The 22957-nt window shown below is 35.4% G+C and overlaps 1 protein-coding gene across 3 annotated transcripts in view; it reads right to left on the reverse strand.

The window, feature by feature from the left end:
- LOC131533770 (NACHT, LRR and PYD domains-containing protein 12-like) overlaps positions 1-22957 on the reverse strand; it is a 63484-nt gene that overhangs the window by 1848 nt on the left and 38679 nt on the right. For all 3 annotated transcript variants that reach the window (XM_058766258.1, XM_058766248.1, XM_058766256.1), the window contains one exon: positions 13225-13386. In XM_058766258.1, the coding sequence (XP_058622241.1) occupies positions 13225-13386 (162 nt within the window). The remainder of the gene's footprint in view (positions 1-13224; positions 13387-22957) is intronic.

Consider the following 22957-nt stretch of genomic DNA (forward strand, 5'->3'; position numbering starts at 1 on the left):
ATGCTAGTAACATGCTAATCATGCTAGAAAGTTGCTAGTAGCATGCGTAGAGACATGCTAATCATGCTAGAATCATGCTAATAACTTGCTAATCATGCTAGAAACATGCTAGAAACATGCTAATAACATGCTAATCATGCTAGAATCATGCTAGTAACTTGCTAGCCATGCTAGTAAAATGCTAGTAACTTGCTAATCATGCTAACATGCTAATAACATGCTAATCATGCTAACAACATGCTAGTAAAACACTAATCATGCTAGAAACATGCTAGAAACATGCTAATCATGCTAACAACATGCTAATTCATGTAAAATCGTGCTAGTGACGTGTTAATTCATGTTAAATCATGTTAGCAACATGCTAATTCATGCTAGAAACGTGTGTTCCCACTCTGTCCCAAACTTCAGCTTCAACAATTAAAATTAAACTAAGTTTTTCAAAGCTATTTCAAACTATCAGACAAGGCTTTCTCAAGCCAACTTCAAAGTTCGTCTGCGAACTTTACTGATCTAATTATTATTATTATTATTATTATTATTTATAAAGAATCATTTATAGGTCTTTTAACTCAGATTATTAACTTATATGTAATGCAAGATTTTTTTCATTCTGCACAGAAATAAGTTTGTTCACACTCATGAGTGTAAAAAATGAACACTGCAGCAGTGTTAATGAGATAATTAGTGATTAATTGAATGATGACTGACCATTAGTGAAGACAGCTGATGTTAACGAGCAGAATCACAGAAGCAAGGAGTCAACATTGTTAAGTCACTGTCATGGTGGCAAGTGTTTACTTTAGTTGGGCTCTTGAAAGCTAAAAATCCTCCACTGATTCTCTACTGAAGAACAGTCACATACATTTAGGACGGCCTGAGTGTGAGTAAATTAACAGCGGTGTTAGTTCACCCAAAAATGAACAGAAAATTAATTATGACTTTAAATTCACAGCTTCATTATTAGGAGAGATGCTGCACTGACAAGTAATGTTCTTACCACAAGTAACAGTTTACCTCGCGCATGAAATCAGCCGCATACCAGCAGAACACTGAGAACGCGCTACAATCCTGACGGTACTTGCAAGGCATATCTTTTCAACTTCACACTTCAGTGGTCTGTACAGAGCGGAGGCGCCAAAGCTGCGGAGAACCCGTTTACCCGGAAGCTTCTGTCACTGACGTAGATTTACAGAAAATGACCATTGTTTTCAAATAAATAATTTTACATACTTATTCCCAACACTTTATTAAGCTTTAAGTCACATTTCAAATGACAAGGGATCAACTTATAATCAGGGACGATTCTAGGATTTTCATTTAGGGGGCTCAGCCCCCAATGAGGGTATAATAACAAAAAATAAATATTTATAAAAAAAAATTATTGAAAATTTGTACAAAAAATTGTAGAACCGTTCTACATAAATTCAATTCAAACAATAAAAATTATTTTTTTAAATTAATACAAAACACACACACACAATGTTTCAATCTCTGTCAATCACTCTGATATGCAATTAAAATGAGTGCACTGACTGAGTGCTGTCGGTCACTGTCTTTAATCATTTCTATGCATAACTGTATGGTAGCCACATGCACTGTAATATTATGTTCTATATTGAAAGCTAAAATTTCAAATGAAAATAGCAATAACGTGATCGTTTTATAAAGTCATCGTATGTGTTAAGGGCTTTCGCTGAAGGAAACAGCTGTGGTGTGATGAGTGGTGAATGCAGCGAAAACTTTACAGTAGATTGGAAACCGATTGCTCTCCCATGACTGTTTGTAAACTGTATTTATGACAAAGAACTGCATATATGTAGATATTATAACAATCTATCGATAAACACACACCTTGTCCTCTCCTCTGCGCCACCGCAGTCTGTGGATTGAAGAACGCGCAGAAAGATGCGGAGGAGCCGAATTTCATTAGAAATTTAAAGGGAAAGAATCGCAAGATTTTTAGGGGGGCTGAGCAGAAATTTAGGGGTGCTAAAGCCCCCCTAAAAATGGCCTAGCGACGCCCATGCTTATAATCATGTTTATATTAATGAACATGAACTCTGAACTCATTCTCTCAGACGGCCTGGGTATGCGGCGCATTTGCAGCTTATATGGACGGAACGCCACTGACACACACACACACACACACACACACACACAAACAAACAAAGGGCCTCATTTATCAAGCTAACATAGAAACGAGCGCAGATCCGTGCACACAAATCAACTTACGACAGAATTCACGTTTCATTCATGAAACATTCGTATGACGCCAATCTCACGAATGATCGTATGTTGATAAACGTGACGAAATGAGCAGAAAACAATCGTCGTTTGAACAGAAAACTATGATGTGACTTTGTAGGCAAAAACCCAGAAGCGAGTGTATTGTAGCTCTTCTGGTTCCATCATCCCAGAGTCAATGGGTTTTTTGAATGGGATTTTGGTTAAATCCCTAAAATAAGGTCCATGGTTCACACAGGCTCAATATACTTTCACGTATTATTTTACGACATAAAACACACCAGTTACATCCCACTCGTGATTTTTTTAAATCGTTATGTTTCTTAAAAAAGACGGTTGCTAACAAGTTGCTAAATGGGACTACAGGCCTGTCGGAGACATTCAACGTCATCACGCTGAACAGTTTATCAATTTACAGTATTTTGCAATTGTAGTATAATTTGTAATTCAATTAATTGTAGAATAACCAATGAATAGTTTCCCGCATTTTATATTTATACATATATTATACAACATTTATACAAATATTTATACAATGTTTTTTTTTTTTTGCTTTGACCCGAAATGCAACACAAGTCTTCAGAGGGAAGAAGCTTTCTTACTGATACAGAGACTCTGGGTTTCAGACCATAAGGTAAACTCATATTACGATTATTTCATGTAAACACCACATTTACCGGCTTTACGTGGTGAAAGTGAAACTTTAATGATGCATAGTGCTTAAAGCCACGTTAAAATTAAATGTTTACGGCCACATGAAGCTTTTCCTAGAAGCAAGGATAAAATAACATTTTGTGTACCATTCCTAACAAAACGATAGCTGAAATGTGGTACTTTGTTCACTAAAATAAGTTTAATCTTACAATATCCAAAATCTCGCTCACTCTGCTGTTATTTAAGAGATTAATGCACTAGAATTTTATTGAATAGTATGTGGGGACGTTTTTAATTCAAATATTCATATTAATCAAGGATTTATTGACTTTTAATGCACCTTATTTCAAAATGTACAGAAATACGTGCTTTCAAATGTCCAAATTTATCACTATACTATTTATTACTAATGTCTCATGTTTCGAATGAAGACGACGGGTTGTGATATTTTATTAAATCAAACAAATTCACAGAAATATTGACATATATGAACAAAGAGAAGCCAAGAACACAAAGAGCTCGCTAACATTACAGCAGAACTGTTTGCAAAAAAAAAAAAAAAGACACTCACACAAAACTTTTTACTATCACACGCGACATTACGAATACAATACAATGCGAATTGTGATGTTAAAACTGAAACCGTGGTTCAGAACAAATCATAGAAAGATAAAAACAACAATTTTCACACTGCTACAACTAAGGCTCAAGCTAATTTTTGTTTGGTCTGGTTTCAGAGTCGGCCTACTAAAGTGAAAAACTTTGTGATTTATACAGTACGTGTCTTCAAGTAATGAGGTGTTAAACATGCGGATGTCAGACTGTCTCTCAGCGTCTTGTGTTTCCCCTCCTCTTGTGACCTTATTTGGAGTTCCTGTTCTTGTCCTAGTTTTTGTCATTAGTTAATTCGTCCCCAGCCCTGTTTTATTAATTATCTCGTTTCCCAGAGTTCTTAAGCCCTGTGTTTCCTTGTCTCTGTGTTCAGTCTTATATTGTCATTTTGGTTATGTCAGTCGATGGTAGTTTTGTCAATAAAGTCATTTGTTCCACGTCTCTGCATTTCCATGGGTCACGACGAACACGTGACAGCGGAACAGTAACAAACAATATTCAACAAACTAGAATCCAAATCCCTAATATAACTGAGAAAATCTACAGAATGTGAAACAATCTCAGTAATGAAATCTCAGTTCACTTACATTTTCTGGCTAACTGCTGAAATGTGGATTGATGCTAAACCTATTTTTCAGTTCTTTAGGTTTGGTGAAATGTTATAAAATTCAAAACTATAAACTATCTAATGTTCTTAAAAATATAAACATCAGGCATGGCAACTTTGTAAACTCTTAACATTTAATATTTAAGCTAAATACATGTTTAGATATAAAAAAAAATATATATATATACTACAATATTTCAAGGGACTGTGCTGTTGAAAACAGTACCTTCATGCTGCATTGTTTTAATAAAAGTGGATCAATTATGAAGATAACCATGACAACACACAGCTGCTGTTGTGCGTGTTTCCCCAGGATCAAATCTTTTGGTCAGATGAATACCAAAAACATGTGTCTGTGTGCTGGTGCAGACCGTCTAAAATGGTCAAAAACATGCACCTTTCAACTACGTGACATCTGTGATTTATTTATTAAAGTCATGTTTAGAGACGCGTACAAACAAAATAGTGTTTCCACACCATCTTCAAGTGGTAATGTGCAACTTTAGATGTACTTGTAAAAGAGAAACAGTAAGATCGGGGGCTTGTCTCGTGGCTGCTTTGAAGACAGACCAGAAAAAGCTCTACAGCAATCTCAGTTTAAAACTTTAACAATATATTTAGAAGAGAGGACTTCAGTATTAGGTATTTGTTATACTGATACATATTTCTGTTGTGCAAACATATTTCCTGTATAAACGACTATATCTATAACCTTTTCAAAGGGAATGTAGTATAATGTTATGGTTCTTAATTGTGGTCACATTACCTACACTTTAATCTCAAGCGGAAATGTTGAAAGAAACGAGTACGACAAATAAAATGCGCACATCGTCATCAGCTATCTGAACAAGAGCTCGCGATGTAGTGGCGTAAGAAAAAAAAAAACAAAGTAATTTAAAACAACATTTACAAAAATATACCCAGATGATCATGAGTGGAACATCATAGTTCTCAAAATATGTTTGTATTACATCAAATAAATATGACAGAAGTGGAGAAACAAAGATGTTTAGCACATGCACACATTGTAGATGCTTACGTACACCAGAGATGTTGCTTTATTTGAGTCACAGAAGATGGCGACAGTGACTGATAACATTGTTTAATGTCGTTGTGTTGAAAAAGATTCTGTGGACAAACACCTCGAGGGAAACAATTTGAAATGGAGGTTTGTCAAAATAATAAAAAGTGCAGTCAAATGTTTAATAATTTTCTTAAATGAATAAGTATGTGCTCGTCATGCTCTCTTTCCCATGCAAGGATTAGCATGAACTTGCAGAGGAGTCTTAAAACAAATATAGCCAAACAAATGAAATGTGAATTGTGTCATCTGCTATCTGAGCAAGATGACTAAATCCAGTGGAGTAATACAAATATCATTTATAAATCCGCATTTTAAAAAATTTCACAATTGTTTATGAAACATATTTTCTGAATTCTATATGCATTCTAAACCTTTTTTCTTGCTTGACTCTCTTTCTTAGTGATTTGGTCTCTTGAACGCACGAAAGGTTATGGATGAAATGTATCTACTCTTTACAAGAGCGTAGAAACTTTAACATGCTCAAACTTTAAAGAATGTGCGACTTCAGTGCAATAGTTTGATTTGTTTCAGTTGTAATAGTTTTAAGGGTAAAACAGCACGACTTAATTTTCGTGTTGATGCTTCATGTGTTCGCACACCATGGACAGACACAAAGTTGCACTAAAAGAAATATCTCAAAGAGAAAAACTGTAACCTAATTTCTTAATTTTCATTTATTCTTATTATGATGACAGCTCACACAGAGATGTCTTCACCTAAAAACATACTTAGTCCAATAAACAAATTGTGAATGGCCATCCGAAATCTTGATAATATGACTAAATCTAGTGGTGTAAGAAAAATGTAATTTACAAAAGATTGTGATTCTTAGATGAGACACATCCCTAACAAAATCTGTTGGCATGCAAAATATTCATAAATGTTTAGCACACATAGTATAAGAACTGTACATTGTATCCCTTGCCATAGAAAATTCATTAAATTTGAATGATGATAATAATTGAAAAATCCTTAGCTTGTACATCTCTTTCATGTTGAAAACACAGAAAAGCTTTAATCTTTTAGTAAACCATTAGTCAAATATGTATGTTTTGTGTGGTAAGAAAATTTACACCAAGTGTTAAAGGCCAGGTAAATAATTTGAAAGATAGGTCTGTCAAATGAGAGAAGTTCTGTCATACATTTAAAAAGTGTTCTTAAGTAAAAAATTATGTGTTTGTCACAAACACATCCAAAGAGTTTTCTACTCATATGAGAAAATAACTCGGGTGCAATAATGATCTAAAGAAACAATGCTGGTTTTCAGGCTATTTTAAAGAAATTAAAGACAATAGACAGTGTGCCTTGCTTTAGAGACACACAATGTGTTAAACCTTTTAAAATTGCAGGTGTAATTATTTTACTGAGAGTTTTAAGTGAAACGTATATTTGTTCTTTTACAGTACACATACTGTCTATGGGTTGGATTAAAATGAAAACATTTCTTAAATAACAAAAAAAATATAGCTGCAAGCAGCGATGGCGGGCCCAAGCCGTCAGTGCAACCGCCACCCCGGTGGTATCAGGAAAACTGTGCCCAGCGGGCACATGCATTACAGTAACCCTCTAGCAGTCTGGTTTTGATGGATACAGCAATGAAAGGGTTAATCACAACTATCAAGACTGTGAGAGACACACACACACACACAAACACATACACACAACAATATATACAATTTTGGTAACACTTTCAATAAGGTTTCAGTTATTAAAATTAACTATAATTAATATGAACAATAATTATATAGCTTTTATTAATGTTAGTCTCTCTCTATCCTCTATCTCTCTCACACACACACACACACACACACACACACATAAATAATAATATGTAAATCTTTTGTAACACTTTTCAACAAGTTTTATTTTTTAACATTATATAAGTTAACATGAATTTAGCATGAATAATTTTATAGCATTCATGAATCTTGGTTAAAGATATGTTCAAAATTGACTATTACATTGTTTAATTAAAATTTCTTGTTAATGTACATCAGTTACTGTACCATGAACTAACATAAATCATTTTTTACTAACACAAAAATATAGTAAAACATATGTTGTTCATACTTAGTTTGTTAGTTTTGAATTAATTAGTGTTAAAAACGATATTATTGAACTATACCAGTTAGCATGAACAATAATTATATAACATTTATAATGTTAAAGTTAAGTTAAAAATGTATTAATACATTATTAAAATGTAAAGTTGTATCTTAACATTAGTTTATTTTCTGTTAATTAACATAAAATTAATATTTTTAATGTTAGTATTAACTAACATTAAATAAGATTAATAAATGATTTTAAAATATATTGTTCCTTTTTAGTTCATGTCTATCAAGACTGTGAGAGACACAAACACATACACACAACAATATATACAATTTTGGTAACACTTTCAATAAGGTTTCAGTTATTAAAATTAACTATATTAATTAATATGAACAATAATTATATACAGTGAGGAAAATAAGTATTTGAACACCCTGCTATTTTGCAAGTTCTCCCACTTAGAAATCATGGAGGGGTCTGAAATTGTCATCATAGGTGCATGTCCACTGTGAGAGACATAATCTAAAAAAAAAAATCCAGAAATCACAAATGTATGATTTTTTAACTATTTATTTGTATGATACAGCTGCAAATAAGTATTTGAACACCTGTCTATCAGCTAGAATTCTGACCCTCAAAGACCTGTTAGTCTGCCTTTAAAATGTCCACCTCCACTCCATTTATTATCCTAAATTAGATGCACCTGTTTGAGGTCGTTAGCTGCATAAAGACACCTGTCCACCCCATACAATCAGTAAGAATCCAACTACTAACATGGCCAAGACCAAAGAGCTGTCCAAAGACACTAGAGACAAAATTGTACACCTCCACAAGGCTGGAAAGGGCTACGGGAAATTGCCAAGCAGCTTGGTGAAAAAGGTCCACTGTTGGAGCAATCATTAGAAAATGGAAGAAGCTAAACATGACTGTCAATCTCCCTCGGACTGGGGCTCCATGCAAGATCTCACCTCGTGGGGTCTCAATGATCCTAAGAAAGGTGAGAAATCAGCCCAGAACTACACGGGAGGAGCTGGTCAATGACCTGAAAAGAGCTGGGACCACCGTTTCCAAGGTTACTGTTGGTAATACACTAAGACGTCATGGTTTGAAATCATGCATGGCACGGAAGGTTCCCCTGCTTAAACCAGCACATGTCCAGGCCCGACTTAAGTTTGCCAATGACCATTTGGATGATCCAGAGGAGTCACGGGAGAAAGTCATGTGGTCAGATGAGACCAAAATAGAACTTTTTGGTCATAATTCCACTAAACGTGTTTGGAGGAAGAAGAATGATGAGTACCATCCCAAGAACACCATCCCTACTGTGAAGCATGGGGGTGGTAGCATCATGCTTTGGGGGTGTTTTTCTGCACATGGGACAGGGCGACTGCACTGTATTAAGGAGAGGATGACCGGGGCCATGTATTGCGAGATTTTGGGAACAACCTCCTTCCCTCAGTTAGAGCATTGAAGATGGGTCGAGGCTGGGTCTTCCAACATGACAATGACCAAGCACACAGCCAGGATAACCAAGGAGTGGCTCTGTAAGAAGCATATCAAGGTTCTGGCGTGGCCTAGCCAGTCTCCAGACCTAAACCCAATAGAGAATCTTTGGAGGAGCTCAAACTCCGTGTTTCTCAGCGACAGGCCAGAAACCTGACTGATCTAGAGAAGATCTGTGTGGAGGAGTGGGCCAAAATCCCTCCTGCAGTGTGTGCAAACCTGGTGAAAAACTACAGGAAACGTTTGACCTCTGTAATTGCAAACAAAGGCTACTGTACCAAATATTAACATTGATTTTCTCAGGTGTTCAAATACTTATTTGCAGCTGTATCATACAAATAAATAGTTAAAAATCATACATTGTGATTTCTGGATTTTTTTAGATTATGTCTCTCACAGTGGACATGCACCCACGATGACAATTTCAGACCCTCCATGATTTCTAAGTGGGAGAACTTGCAAAATAGCAGGGTGTTCAAATACTTATTTTCCTCACTGTAGCTTTTATTAATGTTAGTCTCTCTCTATCCTCTATCTCTCACACACACTCACACAAATAACAATATGTAAGTCCTTTGTAACACTTTTCAACAAGTTTTATTTTTTAACATTATATAAGTTAACATGAAGTTAGCATGAATAATTTTATAGCATTCATGAATCTTGGTTAAAGATATGTTCAAAATTGACTATTACATTGTTAATTAAAATTTATTGTTAATGTATATCAGTTACTGTACCATGAACTAACATAAATCATTTTTTACTAACAAAAATATAGTAAAACATATGTTGTTCATACTTAGTTTGTTAGTTTTGAATTAATTAAGTGTTAAAAACTATATTATTGAACTATACCAGTTAGCATGAACAATAATTATATAACATTTATTAATGTTAAGTTAAAATGTATTAATACATTATTAAAATTTAAAGTTGTATCTTAACATTAGTTTATTTTCTGTGAATTAACATAAAATTAATATTTTTAATGTTAGTATTAACTAACATTAATAAATGATTTTAAAATATATTGTTCCTTTTAGTTCATGTTAATTAATGGAATAACTTATGTTAACCAAAGAGACCTTAATGTAAATTGTTACCAATACTTTTAATATTCTACAACTATTAAATAAAAAAAATAAAAAAATAAATATATATATATATACACGTGTGTGTGTGTGTGTGTGTGTGTGTGTGTGTGTAAAAGAATACTGACAGTACAGAACATTTCAGCTGATTCTATGCATTATTTTTCATTCTGATACACAGACAGGCAGATATCAGGCAGTTCATGAGATTTAAGGTCATGCCTCCATCTGGTGGTCATCCTTGGTATTACACTCTTCACCTTTAAACCAATTTCAGTGATAGTTTTAATTGTTTTGTGGCCCCTGAGCATGATACATTTTTGAAACTAAGCATGTTTCCTCAGAATGACTTGTTATATTTATGTAAAAAGTTTTGAAGTGTTTGGAATCTGCACTTTAAAGATATAAGAAAATTACTGCTATTTTTTTTACTATTTCTTTAATAAATCACCATTACCACACCGTTCGAGATATCCTAAATCAGTCCGCAATTTTAAATCTTCAGTATATTGGCATCATGTTGACAAAGTTTGGTGTGAACTACTTGTTTCTGCTTGGAGGAGTATGAATTTATTTACAGCCTGTTTTCTCAAAAAATAAACATTAAAATAAAAATAGCCGACTTCCTGTTGGTCATAGCTAATGATTGTAAATTAGAAAGTTGTCCGGCTTAATAAGAACAATTTATGTACCGAGTTTGGTGTCTGTAGCTAAAACTAACCCCCCCACTTTTGACAAAAGGTGGCGCTATAGAGTGCCTCTTCCACGCCGATTTATGACCTTTTTCTGGTATATAACTATCATTAATATGGATATGTGTATTGAGTTTCATGGAATTCTAAGCATGTTATCTGCCTCAAAATCAACTTCAAAATCAAGAAAAAGAATGTTCAACTTTGACATATTACCATGGCAACAATATTTTAGATATCAATATTCCCTTCACAGTTTTACATCGGCCGTGTTTTGTCATTATTCTGATGAAGTTTGAAGCAAATCGGGTAAAAATAAGATGCTGAATTCAAAGCATTTTGAAATTGACACATTTCCTGCTGCCAGTTGGTGGCGCTATAACTTTATCTCATAATAGTCACATCTATTCGATCGGCATCATGCAACGAACAAACCCCTGAAGTTTGATCAAAATCAGACAATGTATGTGGATGTTATTAGACATTGTGTCTCTCATTTTTCGCCATAATTCATCACCTCGCCACGGGCAAACCGTTCGAGATATCAAAAATCCCTCCGCAATTTAGCATCCCCAATGTCTTGAGATCATGTTCACCGAGTTTGGTGGCAATCGTATGGAAGTCCTCAGAGGAGTATATCAAATTCCAGAGCGTGCGCTTTTCAAACAGCCCTATATAGCCGACTTCCTGTTGGGCGGAGCCTATGACATAGAGAGCGAAAATTGTTCGGCTCAATGAGATCTATATGTGTACCGAGTTTCATATGAATACGTGCAAGTATGTGTGAGCTACACATCAAGTTTTCAGACCGTGTTCCAGGGGGCGACGTAGAGCCCCTGTGCCACGCCCGGGTCCCAGCCTCTGCGGCGTCCTAATGACCGCAGATTCCAACGTGTGTGCAAATTTTCAAGAGTTTTTGAGCACGTTAAGGCCCCCAAAAACCCCCGGTTAGTCGAAAAAAAATAAATAAAAAATAAATAAAATATTCCAGAAGGAATCAATAGGGCCCTGCGCCATTCTGGCTTGGACCCTAATAAACAACATATACAATTTTGCCTATTCTTAAAATTTTGTATACACAAATTTGTGTGTGTGTGTGTGTGTGTGTGTGAGCCCAAAGAATCAGTCAAAGTGTGTTGATTTATTGTCTAAAGCAGGACTTTTTAAAAATGTTTATTTGTTTGTCTTGTTATATCATGTTATGTACTTTGATTTCTTTTAAACGATATTGTTCAGCACAATGGTCAACCATTGTTGTTTTATTGTGCTTTATAAATGAACTGAACTGAACCACGATTCTGTGCATCTATATGAGGTGTATGTTGTCTTGGTGAATTCTTTAATTCTATGTTTCAGTTTTCATATAATCAAAACAGTGATATCTTAGCTATCAACATAGATCAAGCAGAACTGAACCGTTTAGCGGATTGACATTAGACACGTGTTTGGATGTCTTCCATCCCCCAAAAACAAAGAACAATGATACCTTTCTTTATGCTCACCTGGAAAGGTAGACGTCCAGACAACCTCCTTATTCAGAGGTGGATGTAGACGGGCCAATAGGGACAATATAGGTGACCCATACTTGGAATTTGTGCTCTGCATTTAACTCATCCAAAGTGTGCACACACAGCAGTGAACACACACCCAGAGCAGTGGGCAGCCATTTATGCTGCGGCGCCCGGGGAGCAGTTAGGGGTTCGGTGGGGGTTCAGTGCCTTGCTGTATATATTCACTCCCCCCACCTACAATTCCTGCCAGCCCGAGACTCAAACTCGCAACCTTTGGATTACAAGTCCGACTCTCTAACCATTAGGCCACGACTTCCCACGACTTAGGCCACGGAAGAACCCCTGCCTAGGCATTATCATATAGATCAAACAAACATTGATCCTGTTAAGGTGACAATACACACCCCTTTGCTCAGCCATTTTTCCACAATCAGGAAGAACCCAACACCTGAACCACTGAAAGTTAGCAACAGGTCAGGAAGGAACTCCATAAAAACGCCATGGCACAGGCGAGAGGTAAAAACATCATTAATCCACTCATAAATCCATCAAATGTCAGATCTAACATCTGTTTTGATCTTTTGATTTACACACCCTACTGTCATGTCAGTCAGGGGTGGCGTCAGAATTGATTTTACTGGGACATCGCCTCACGACGTGAATACCTAAATTCCAGTGCTCACGTAATCACGTACGCTTCGGAGCCTTTGAATATCCAACTGAGACAAATTTGCATTCTACCGAAAAGCGGAGAATCTCTGCTTAAAACATTCAGATAGGATTAGTGGTTCAAAAGTTATTAAACATTTAAGAATAATAGTTATTTTTAGCCGCGGGTGGCTGTCTCGGTTTTTGAGGGTTACAGACCTACAAATGTGAACAAATGTATAGACAAATATGTTTAAAATGACATTCACTCAAGTGATGAAGACTCCAGTCAAATCAGTTGCCTACTAAATTATTGTATTTTTTCATGGAGCAAGTGGAATTAAATAATTCTCTAAGACTGAAGCATATAATTATATTACTATTATTATTATTATTATTGTTGTTGTTGTTGTTGCTGTTCATCGTGATAAATCATGATAAACATCATGATAAGACTAAAACTAAAAACCTTTGTCACATACGGAGCTGACAGAATGATTGTTTCGGTTCTACTTACTTGAGTTTGTCCAGATGTTTGAGTGTTTCAGAGAGCAGCTTCACTCCTGATTCTCCTGGGTGATTGTAGCTCAGATCCAGCTCTCTCAGGTGTGAGGGGTTTGAACTCAGAGCTGATGCCAGAGCAGCACAACCTTCTGCTGTCACCAAACACTGAGATAATCTACAACAACAACAGTGAGTGTTCATGTTAGTGTGCTCCATTCTTAGAAACATACTGTATAATACTGTAATATAGCTGCGGGTTATTGTGACATGATTGTGAATATGATTACAGCATTACATTTTCCCCCTTTGCATCAAAGGTTACTGCTTACAATGTGCTTTGAAGCGTTAATCATTATAGCCAATCACAGACATGACTGTTGAACACAACAGCCAATTAGAGGCTTTTAAACAGATTACTGTGCCAAAGATGTGTTTAGCGTGATATACCCTTTAGTGTTGTCACTGTACCAAAATTTCTGTATTCAGTACCGATACCAGTGAAAATCCACGGTTCTCTGTACCAATTTTCGGTACCAAAGCAAAACACAAAAACATGGTAATTAAAAAACACACTATTTGTATTAATAAATTCAAACAAAAATAAAATGTGCAAAAATCAATGCCATTCTTTATACTTATTTAAGACTGTCTCTCAAGTTTTTCCCGCAAGTAATAAAAGTATGAAAAACAGTAAACAAGTTTCACCCATATTTAATTTGCCTTTTAATTAATGAAATTTAAACACATTTTAGTTGTAGGTAAATATAGGGGATTTACTATTAAAATTAAAACATGGAAGAAATAGTGTGTGATTATTTCTTAAATTAAGTTTTATTAATTTTTAAACAGTAGTAGTAGTAGTACTACTACTACTTTATTTTACTCAAATGAAACGGTAAAATGCTCGTGAAGGGACTCTCAAAGCAGTTCTGGAGATGTTGTTTATGTATTTATGTCCTCATTGAGACGGCAGATGCTGAAATAGGATTCATATTTGAATCGACTTTTGCGGCTTAATATTTACAGATACTAGTCCATATCGCGATTTGATTTAAGTGAATAATTCATCCAAACTTTGAAAAATTCCATGAAATTCCGTGTTAAACTGTAAATTCTGTTTTTATAACTGGATTCTGCGATTAAGTCCACGTTTTCTGCATTGCGGAAATCATAGGGCCGTATGCGTCAAGAACCGGGTTGACCGCTCGGTACCACCAGTACTTAAAAAAACCTGGTACAGTGACGTTTTCATTTTTTTTGTACTGACTTGGTACCGAAGTACCGGGTCTTTTGACAACACTAATACCCTTGTAATATTTCATTAAAACATTAATTCCTTCGCCACTGCAATGACACCTCTTCTCTGAAGGGCAGAACAAGTGAATCGAGTCCCGCTCAACATTTATAAAAACATAAATGTCCCTATTTGTGGGCCACAAAACCAGTCATAAGGGTCAATTTTTTTAAACTGATATTTATACGTCATCTGAAAGCTGAATAAATAGGCTTTCCATTGATGTATGGTTTGTTAGGACAGGACAATATTTGGCCGAGATACAACTATTTGAAAATCTGGAATCTGAGGGTGCAAAAAAATTAAAATATTTAGAAAATCACCTTTAAAGTTGTCCAAATTAAGTTCTTAGCAATGCATATTACTAATCAAAATTTAAGTTTTGATACATTTATGGTAAGAAATTTACAAAATATCTTCATGGAACATGATCTTTACTTAATATCCTAATATTTTTGGCATAAAAGAAAAATCTATAATTTTGACCCATACAATGTATTTTTGGCTATTGCTACAAATATACCCCAGCGACTTAAGACTGGTTTTGTGGTCCAGGGTCACATATTTGCAGCGCTGAGCAATGTAGCAGACATATCTGTTGATTTCTTGAACGCAATAACCAGAAGTGTGTAAATTCGAATCCACTGGCCACTCAGAATCTACTCAAAAAGTTTTTGTCAAGTGCTGAGCTCTGCAAGCTCGGGAATCCTTTTATTATAACAAAGTGTAGATACGATGTAATTAAGAGATCCATTGTGTAAGGATCCACCCGCTAGTCCAAACAGCAGAATCCAGCGGCCTGGTCGAAGGTTTAATGCATGTTCAGTCTTTTACTTGCGCTTCTGAATTTCAGGATTTAGTTTCAATTTTAGTCTAGCTCCGTGTTCAATCTGACTCCGATTTCAAGTGATCATTAAATTTAGACACTATTTATAATTAAAAACTGATCACATATATCGATTGTATATTAATTTAGATATCTGATTATTCTGGAAATCCCATACTTTCAATTGTTCGTTCATTAGCGACCTAGTGTCGCTTAGCAATTCACTCGGCCAACTGTGAACGCACAGCACAAACTCGCCAGTTGATCTTACTCAGAGGGTACAGGGTGATTATAATACCTTTAAATAGGCTGCACCCTGCTAGCATATAATAAAAAGTGTATTCTTTCTATAATCACGAAAACTGTAACTTGTTAAGTCAGTGACAGACAGAAATCAGAAGATCCCTAATGACGAGCCCCCGCTTCATTCATTGGTACTTAAGTATGATTTGTCCTGGACGCAGATTTGTGGAAACACTAGACTACACATTAATCTACTTGAAAAATGATTTCTGAAGAGATCAGAATAAGTCAAATATAACATTTTATTATCAGTCAGGTAAATATGTATTAATTATGCCAATTGCATAGCCAATTCAAAGATGTCAAATCATATCAATACAAAACATCACATTCTCAAAGATTAATCCAGGAATAAATGATGCATACCAGACCTTAGAAAATACATAGTATGGAGTGTAGAGACAAACCACACTACGGGCTTATTCTGGCTACAGAATCGCAATGAGTGACTTGCAACTTTCCCTTAAATACCACCAGAACAAAAGGCCCATAAACATTTATTCTCTGCCCCAAAACAGATTACATCTGTGTATGTGGGATGAGAAGCCTCCTGTAGGAACTGTTCTCGCGCACCCAAATGGTCACACCTGGTGTAGAGCAATGTTTATCAGATTTTGAAAGGAGACCGCCACACAAGAAGTACAGAGTTAACTTAAGTTTTCAGTATTTCTCATAATACAAGTGACTACTGTGAAATTGAGACCAATTTACCAATTGCACAGATACCTTTAAAATGATACCAAACATGAAAGTGAAAAATATATGTGACCCGTTCTGGCCAAATGAGTCGGAAGTTGCAACGTTCCATTTTAAGATACGGGCCAATAAACAATGAAAAAATAGATTTTTCATTTTTTAGCTAATTTCAAAAGAACAGACATTCAAAAATAATCTCCCAAAGTTTCGTAGTCCAGATAACTGAGTAAAGGTATTTAAATGACTATTAAAGTTGACTTAAAGTTTTACTAAATTCGCTGGAAATGAACATTGCTTTTCTCAACTCCTCTCGTCACTTCTGAGCAATTCCCTATATTCCAGGTATCCCCTGAAACGTCACTATCTCTGCTCTCCAAATATGATGTTAAACGTTGTATAAAACTAATCAAAAAGCTTAGAAATGTACACAAACAGTGACATAAACGCTGATCATTTGTCAATGGGAAGCCCAGTTTCGACTGACCAGCATGCGATTGGTCCAGCCATCCTCCTGTCAGACAAGCAGCGCTGTGTGTAAACAAGCTAGCAGATCTCCTCAGAAAGATAGTTCAATACTGTGTAGTGTAGTATACTGTGTGTAGTTCTGTTTATTAATGTGAGAAACGTCGCTGTCAAAAGAGAGCAAAGTCGCCAAAGCGTTAAACTCACTCACACGCTTTCTCTCTGTGACTGCGTGAACATGTGCGTGTACGCGCGAGGTGACCGTCAAGGATGCAGACAGACACAGACACACACACACACACCCTCTCTCTCAAGCAAAAATGTAGCACCTCTGTTCAATCTTTCTGATTTTAGTAAATCTTTGTAAAAGTGCCTTTTAAAATATTTATTCAAATAAATACTTTAAAATAATTTGAGCTTCAGCCTGGTTTAATAGCATTTATATATATACAAATGTCTTTGGTCAAATTAAGCTGTAAAATAAATAGTTTATCCCTTTAAATGCAATGGATTTTGAAAAATATAAACAAAAAAATGGGCAAAAAACTTTAAAAGCTATTTTAATTGACTAGGATATCATTTTAAAGCTTATGGTCTCCTCTTTCCTTTGATACCAAAATCTCAATTTTGAAATTTGGGTCACTGTGACTCATTTTGCTAGATCAGGTCACATATGATATGTGGTACCTATTCTTACTGAACTTTGAGTGAAGCCTTTTGGTCAAAAGAGTCAGACGCAGAGAAGGCAGGGGAGGGGGAGGAAGGGGGTCGTAAATGAGCAAGGGGATTGGTGTTGTTTGCTCTCTCTGAAGATCTCTTCTCCAGATAAGTTTTATTGTTTTATTGTATGGCATCTGTAGTGTGTAAGTTCCTGAGTTTTGGCTTCATGAGGAATTAATTTCATAAGGAAATAATTTCACTCCCTACAATAGTGCAGTGTAGAGAGCTCATTAACGGAACGTCGTGAGATCGCAATGAACTGAAGTTTTTGTGATTATATGAGGGAGTGCTCTTTACGCGCATTCTAGGTTGTATAATACTCTGACTGTCTCAGAACAGAGATATTCACCTCAGTAAAGAAAGTATTGTGTTTCAAGTCAGTGAATGAGCGAGCAGGATTTTCGCATCATTTTGAAGTAAATATTGTAGGCTACAAGACTGATTACTCAAAAGTCTAATTCAGAATTATTCAGTATGGGTTTTATGGCCCTATTTCAGCTACATTTATTTCCCAAACCTTACTAACCACACATCATCTTTGTTTTGTTTTTTTCTAAAAAATGCAAACATGTACATCCATCTTGCTCACATATTATTGTAGCACAGTTACTGCTGTTTTTTACAGAGTGTAAACAGAATCTATGGTTATTTACATTTAGAGTAAATAGCATCTGTCGCTAAGAAAATCTGTTATTTTCACTTAGTGTAAGCAGCATCTATTGCTATTTACACTAAATGCAAATAACTACTGCCTTTGAAATAAATCTCTTTGAAAGAAGAGTTGCGTGTCTGTGAACAGAACTGTTTGGGTTCTGATTGAATCTGTGTTTTGAATGAATCGGCTGAGCAAATGATTTGAATACATTCATAAAATCACTTGCTTCATTCCTTAATGAATAAGTCCTTTTGAATGAATCAAATCAAATTTGAATGATTCCATGACTCATTCATTGACAGTGATTTGCTGCCACCTACTGGTGGTTTTAGTTTCATTTTTAAAGCAATTTATTTCCCCACCATCATTTCATATTTCAGTGTTTAAAATGGTACATTTTATGCCCCTCACCTTAAGTATTCCAAAGTATTTCGATTGTTACTGAACTTGAGTAATCTAACAAAATACGGTAAAAAATAAAAGGATAAAAAATAAAGCATGTATTTTGAAATCTGAAGTGAAATACATTTAAAAGTAACCTTCCCAACCCTATTTCACTTTAATGTGTTCTCATATCCGCAATGCTTAGTTGCTGTATCCTGTCAGCAACTACATACAGTAGACCATCTGCTGCTGCTTTATAGACAAAACTGCGTAATCACTGCGGTTTATATAGCAATTACCTCTTGCATTGAATTGCACTGAACTGTCCTTTCCTTCCTTTTTATAGTAGCTAATTGAGGAATTAATAAGGCAGACTACACAATAATGCACTGTGGTATGGCCAAGATATAGAATTTCAGAAGAAAACATGTTGCATACTGCACCTTACAATGTTTCTCTCATCTGACACAACCATTTCAGGTCTTACAGTCTCTACTCATAAGCTGATAAGTAAATAAGGTGTGTTTGATTAGGGAAACTCACAAAATATGAGGATTTGGGGGAATTCCAGGGATTCCCTAAAGGTAGCTGAAGCAGCCTATAAACTCCAGTTTTCAGTGGAGAATAGGGCTGCAATTTAACGATTATTTCAACGATCGATCAACTAATTGCCGATTATTTCACCAGAGGTGGAAAGTAACTTATTGAAATACTTTCGTTACAGTACTTGTGTACATTTTTAAATGTTTTCTATTTTCTTGAGTATAATTTAATTGTGGTACTATTACTTTTAATTGAGTAGAATAAAAGTAAAGCATTCAAATTTGCTACAATTATTTTTCACCAAAAGTACAAAGTAAAAAAAAAAAAAAAAAAAAAAAAGAAGGACCAGATGGAGAAACAAAGTGAGCCAAACTGCTGGGGTGGAGCCCTGCGCTTCAGCCAATAACAGACAGGTCTGACTTGGGTAAAAAACCAATCAAAACTTCTAGTTTAGCTGGGGGCGGGGCATTCAAACCGCGCTTTGCTTTGACAGTCAATTCATATTTAGGTTGGTGTTTTGAATCAACACTGTTAGCATTTCAATATTTTACTATGAGCTATGCTCTGATTTTAAATTTAAATTTTGTCAGCTCCTGAAATGGGTTATACCATTGATATTACCAGAGCACTCAACAGTTTAAATAAATAGAGACTCGGCTGATAGAAGGACACAGCTAGTGCATGGATGGAGCAAGAACAACGTAAGTGTCTAAAATGCATGCAAATAGATTTCCTGGAATGTGATAAGTTTAATACTTCTATGAGTCTCACTTGTGAAACAGACTTTCCATAATGCTCACATCGCCTCATTTTTGGGTAAGAAAAATAAATAAAATAAAAATAATACTCAAGTACTTTGTAACACAGTAACTTATGGAAGGATTTTCCAGATTCGCGAACGCACAGTGACTGCCACATTTCAAATGAAAAGGCAAAGTCCATTTGCAGTTGTATTTCCCATGTCTTACGAGTTATGAGTCTGTCACATTTAAATAGCAATATTAATTACCACATTTGCTTTTTCACTCTCTCTGTGTCGTGCATGTAACCTGCCAAAACTCAAATGAAAATCGCAATTCCTTCTGCATTTGAATTTCCGATGTCTACACGGAAAGCTGTCAATCAATGTGAGGGGGCGGGACTATACTAGGGGGCGTGTTTGTATTGGGAGGTGACGTCACTCACAGACGACTGTGCCGAATGCTTTGATTAATGGAGGTAATCGGTGAAGGCTCCGTTAAAGGCAGCTGTCAATCAGTTCGTGCCTGTGTGAACGAACAGACAACCTTCTTGGCACAATTATTAATTCTTTCTTTTTTACCCCAAATGCAGCGATTATCCCCTGCTAACAGCGGGAGCCACAACGGTATGCACAATAGGTCAATGTTCACTATTAACGAAACGCTTTTCACCTGTCTCAACATCTCTCACTGCTTCTCTCACTCTGATTGACGCAAATGAGTAAACAGACAGTGTAATTCTACACTTATTACAGTAAATATTATTCCTTTCTTTTAATCTGTAATAGTACGGAAGTTCTAAGCGACGTGCATTATTATAATTTTTTTCTTTGTTTTCTCATGATCACGACTTAACACATAAGACACATAAGTTGTTCTGTAAGTTACACAACTGCGCCAGCAGGTGGCAGTATAGTATAGAATTACTGATGGGGAGTTGATACTGTATCAACTATAGCTTACTGTACGTGTTTGGGACAGAGAGAACCTTCTTCATGATTGCTATAATTTATGCAGTTCATTACCAACATTTAATTTAACTTATGAAATGTTAAATGCTTGAACAACTATGATCATTTTGCTTGAAATTGTATTTGTTATCATTACGTTATTACTGCTGCACGACTCAAGTATTTGTAATGTGCATCTTTCTTATTTTTAATCTTTATTGTTAATGTATATTAATAAGAAATGTGACTTGCATATTTGTATTATTTAGTTCAGTGATATTACAGTGTTGTAGCCTAATCTTTTCTATTTTCTACATTTCTTTGTAGGAAACTACACACACACACAACATCACCCCAAGCTTGTAACGCACATGATCTCAAAGTCAATGCTACATGACTAATAAAAAAAAAAAAAAAAAAAAAAAATCACAAACAAATTATTATAACATATTATTATATAATTCTATTTCAAACGAAGTGAGTGAACTGAATTAAAGTGAGTTGTATCCAAGCAACTTAAGATTTTTTTTTTTAGAATAGGCTCTTCTCTGCATTCTTCTGAAGGTACTCCGTCTGCGCTTGCGGTGTTGAATGCATTGTTGTTTTTAAACCATTTAAACATGTTAATTACACAAATAAAATGTTTAGCGTAGCCTAACTCTGGACAAAATCAGCAGTGTTTGATTAGCCTGTATTTATTTTATTTATTGTAGACGTTATTTCTAAATTAAGCAACATTTGCTGAAATATCCACAAGATACAGTGAGTGAACAGTTATCTCTTGATCATTTGCGCCTCAAAGGGGGCATTGTAAAACGCTTAACCTTGTTTAATGTGTTAAGAGTTGTTTTTTTTTTGTTGTTGTTTTTTTTAAAAAAGACCAAACTTAGTAAACACATTATTAATAAATTATAATAGGCCTATGTAACGCTTCTATGGGTAAAACGCTTAACGCATTGCGTTCCTGTTAAGGGCTCATTTGCTTGTCTGTACATAGAATGCTTTCATATTAATGATGTGTTTTCTGAGTTTGGTCTTTTAAAAACACTGCCTTAACGCATTAAGCCAGTGGTTCTCAACCGGGGGGGCGCGGACACTCTCCCGGGGGGGCGCGAGTAGGCTACAGGATGGGAGGAAAAAAAAAACTGAAAAAAAGTGCAAATTTTTTTTTTATCACTAAACTACTGTCATAAAAAGTTATAGTTTTGTATATACATAACTCCTGAATAAAAATTTAAATGTGTTTGGACTGATTTAAAAAAAAGTTTTGAACAAATTTGATTGGTTTGTCGATAGTGAGCGCAAATGCAGGTGATAAGCGGTTTTATTAAGCGAGTCAATTGAGTCGTGCATTCAAACGATTCGTTCAAACGGCCTATTCATCAAGAATGAGACAGATGTTTGTGCATGGGTCATTGAATCTTTGACTCAACCGAATCGTTCAAAACACTGAATCATTCAAAACACGATTGAGTGTTGCTGTGAGATGCGCTATGCTGTGATCTTTGTTTGGATTCATCGGATCTATTTTCGCTGCTAAAATAGACCAAAACAGTCATTATTTCGTCTAAAATGTAAGTGACTTGATATTATTAACTTGTTTGTTGAACCGTCATATGAAATCAGTGTCACATTTTCAAACGTGAGGTGATGGTAAATTAAGTGATGGTCAATTGTCAGCTGTCTTGGTCGTCAGGTCGTGTGATGCATGTTGCTGAACTGTATTCAAATGTTATAAATATAAAAACACCACATTTTGAAATTTAACTGCAGTAGGCCTATGTCAATTTAGTTTATTTGTGTGTGCTGCACTCATAGACTTTAGAAAACGGCGCTCATGATTTCTCCTCGAGAAGCTGCGCAAGCCTCAAAAGTTTAAGGTCCTTGCACCCTGACTGAGTCTGAAACTGTCGTATTCATTTTTTCATGTTCGTCATTTGGTGGCTCTCAATTGTCAAAAACACCCCTCAAAATATTTGCTACAGATGCGAAAAATGCAGAAAATCGAACCATCCGAATTAATTTTTATGATGGACAGAAGTTTCAGAGGCTGCAAACGTATAAAACGTGAGGTCATACTTAGTTTTTATATATATATATATATATATATATATATATATATAGTGTTGGGCAAGCTACTTGGAAAATGTAGTGAGCTAAGCTAACAGTTACT

Source organism: Onychostoma macrolepis, chromosome 03 (assembly GCF_012432095.1).
Source record: "Onychostoma macrolepis isolate SWU-2019 chromosome 03, ASM1243209v1, whole genome shotgun sequence".
In the NCBI taxonomy this organism is placed as follows: Eukaryota; Metazoa; Chordata; class Actinopteri; order Cypriniformes; family Cyprinidae; genus Onychostoma; species Onychostoma macrolepis.